This window comes from Penaeus monodon, chromosome 38 (assembly GCF_015228065.2).
Source record: "Penaeus monodon isolate SGIC_2016 chromosome 38, NSTDA_Pmon_1, whole genome shotgun sequence".
In the NCBI taxonomy this organism is placed as follows: domain Eukaryota; kingdom Metazoa; phylum Arthropoda; class Malacostraca; order Decapoda; family Penaeidae; genus Penaeus; species Penaeus monodon.
Window position 1 is genome coordinate 952,505 of NC_051423.1, and position 2,500 is coordinate 955,004.

Below are 2,500 nucleotides of genomic sequence, written 5' to 3' on the forward strand. Positions count from 1 at the left end.
GTGCAAAGAATCTTGGCCTCAAAAAGAAATGGTCATAGAAATAGAAAATTAGATCATTTCAGGATGATTTTACAACTGAGGGGTAAAGAAAAGCAAACACTGCAAATTTTGAGATTTAAGAAAAAAGCTTTATGAAAAGAGTATTAAACAATGAACTTCATGCAGAAAAAAAAATATATATATATGATATACAAACACATATATAACATTATATAATAATAATAATAATATAATATATTACATAATAATATATATATATATATAATATATAAATATAATTATAAAAAATATATATAATTAAAAATATAGGGGATAACAGAGAGAATAAGCAGATGAAATAGAATGATGGAAAAATAGAGAATTCCAGATTGGGAAGACTAAGAGATACAGGAGACCAGGGAGAAAGAAAGAAATAGGAGAGAGAGAGAGAGAGAGAGGGAGAGAGAGAGAGAGAGAGAGAGAGAGAGAGAGAGAGAGAGGAGAGGAGAGAGAGAGATGAGAGAGAGAGAGAGAGAGAGAGAGAGAGAGAGAGAGAGAGAGAGAGAGAGAGAGAGAGAGAGAGAGAGAGAGAGAAAGAGAGAGACAGTGAGAGAGAGAGAGAGAGGAGAGAGAAAGAGAGAGAAAGAGAGAAACAGTGAGAGAGAAAGAGAGAAACAGTGAGAGAGAGAGAGAAGAGAGAAGAGAGAGAGAGAGAGAGAGAGAGAGAGACGAAGAGAGAGAGAGAGAGAGAGAGAGAGAGAGAGAGAGAGAGTAATGAATTAAAATGATGAACATATCATCAATAAAGAGTACTGTAAAATAACTTTAATTTATCCCATGTAAAAGCTCTCAAGAGAATACATACATAAACATTTAATTCCCAAATATAGTAATCTAATGGTTGAAAGTACTTTAAGTCACAGATATTCCAATTTAGAGATGAAGCCTTTAAAAGCTACTTCTATATTATGTGATGCAAAATTTCCTCTTGTCTATCAAACTTAACAAACATCATAAAAGGTACAGATGAGACGAAATACATGATGCGTAATCACCAGGTAGTCACTCTCACTTATACCCTTTTCCCTGCGTCTGCTTGAAAGAGCTTTTACTTGGACACTACAGCAGATTAGTATCTGTGCCTAAGAACATTACAAGAACAACAAAAAGAAAAAGACTGGGGGGAAAAAAATCAAGATTCAGAAATGGGGCTAAATATGGTTTCCTTTTGGCTCACCTTCTCAGCATGCAACCCTTTCTGCCAAAATAGAGGACAATATGAGCATTAGTAAGCCAGCCAGCACTCTAGGACTGATTCAATGCGCCTGCAACTTGTCTTTTCCAATAATGCATTAGTAGCCTTTGCTTTTATAGGACAGTCTAGCTGCACACACTGTATATGCTTAGCAACTGGCCTGAATGCCTGTTAGTATGCATGTATAAAAGATAAATAGCTTTTTGTTAAGCTTTGGTTTCTGATCGGTGACACCTATATTCAGGATATAAAGACAAAAGAAACCTTCACAACCCTTAAGTATTATATGATATATAAGCATATATGTGCATACATATGTAAATTTCATTTTCTATATGAATGAAAACAATATATTCACCCCCAAAATAAGTTCAACAATTACACCTGAAATTTCTTCAAGACAGAACATAAGTGCTAATTTTGTCTGCAAACCCTTTTCTGAGAAAAATAAACAGCTATTATTACACAGTGTAGCCTTCGTTAGGCTTATTATAATTGTGCCTCTATGCAGCAACATAATGTTCCTCATTTTCTTGTCCAACCCAGTAACTATCATTATCAACTCTGATCTTAAGTGGTGCATGAGATAGGAAGTCCTTTATTGTCCATAATCTTTACCTTTTTAAAACTTAATAAGTAATACTATTGGGCAAATGGGGAACTGAGAGTACAGGTTCCTCTGCAAAGAATCTTGGCCTCAAAACAAGTGAGTCAGAGCATTTCAAGAAACTTTTTTTATAACTAAAGGGGAATGAAAAGCAAACACTGAGACTTTTGACATTGAAAACATTATGATAATAGACTTAAACAATGAATTTCATGCAGGTCAGAAAATGAAAGAAAAAGTAAGTGGAAAACAGTGATACATATAAGCAATAACAAAAAAATAACAAAGTGACAGGCAAAAACTTGAAAACTGAGAGATAAAAAGGAAAAACATATTGTAAAGATAGATGAACAAGAGGAAAGAAAGAAATATAGATATATATATAGACAAAGGGAGGTAATGAGAGATAGGGAAAGAGGGAGAAAGGGAGAAGGTGGGAGACTGAGAGAGGAGGAAGTGTATGAGAGAGAGAGAGAAAGAGAATGTGAGAGAAAGAGAGAGAAAAAGAGAGAGGAGGAGAGAGAGAGAAAGGAGAGAAAAGAGAGAGGGGAGAGAGAGAGAGAGAGAGAGAGAGAGAGAGAGAGAGAGAGAGAGAGAGAGAGAGAGAGAGAGAGAGAGGAGAGAGAGAGAGAGAGAGGAGAGAGAGAGAGGAGAGAAGA

General features: G+C 35.3%; 1 protein-coding gene across 16 annotated transcripts in view; it reads right to left on the bottom strand.

Moving 5' to 3' along the window:
- LOC119597124 (probable phosphorylase b kinase regulatory subunit alpha) overlaps positions 1-2,500 on the bottom strand; it is a gene marked incomplete at its 5' end in the record, with an annotated part of 70,881 nt that overhangs the window by 8,147 nt on the left and 60,234 nt on the right. For 12 of the 16 annotated variants that reach the window (XM_037946631.1, XM_037946630.1, XM_037946628.1 and 9 more), the window contains 1 exon segment: positions 1,217-1,237. In XM_037946631.1, the coding sequence (XP_037802559.1) occupies positions 1,217-1,237 (21 nt within the window). 16 annotated transcript variants of the gene reach the window in all.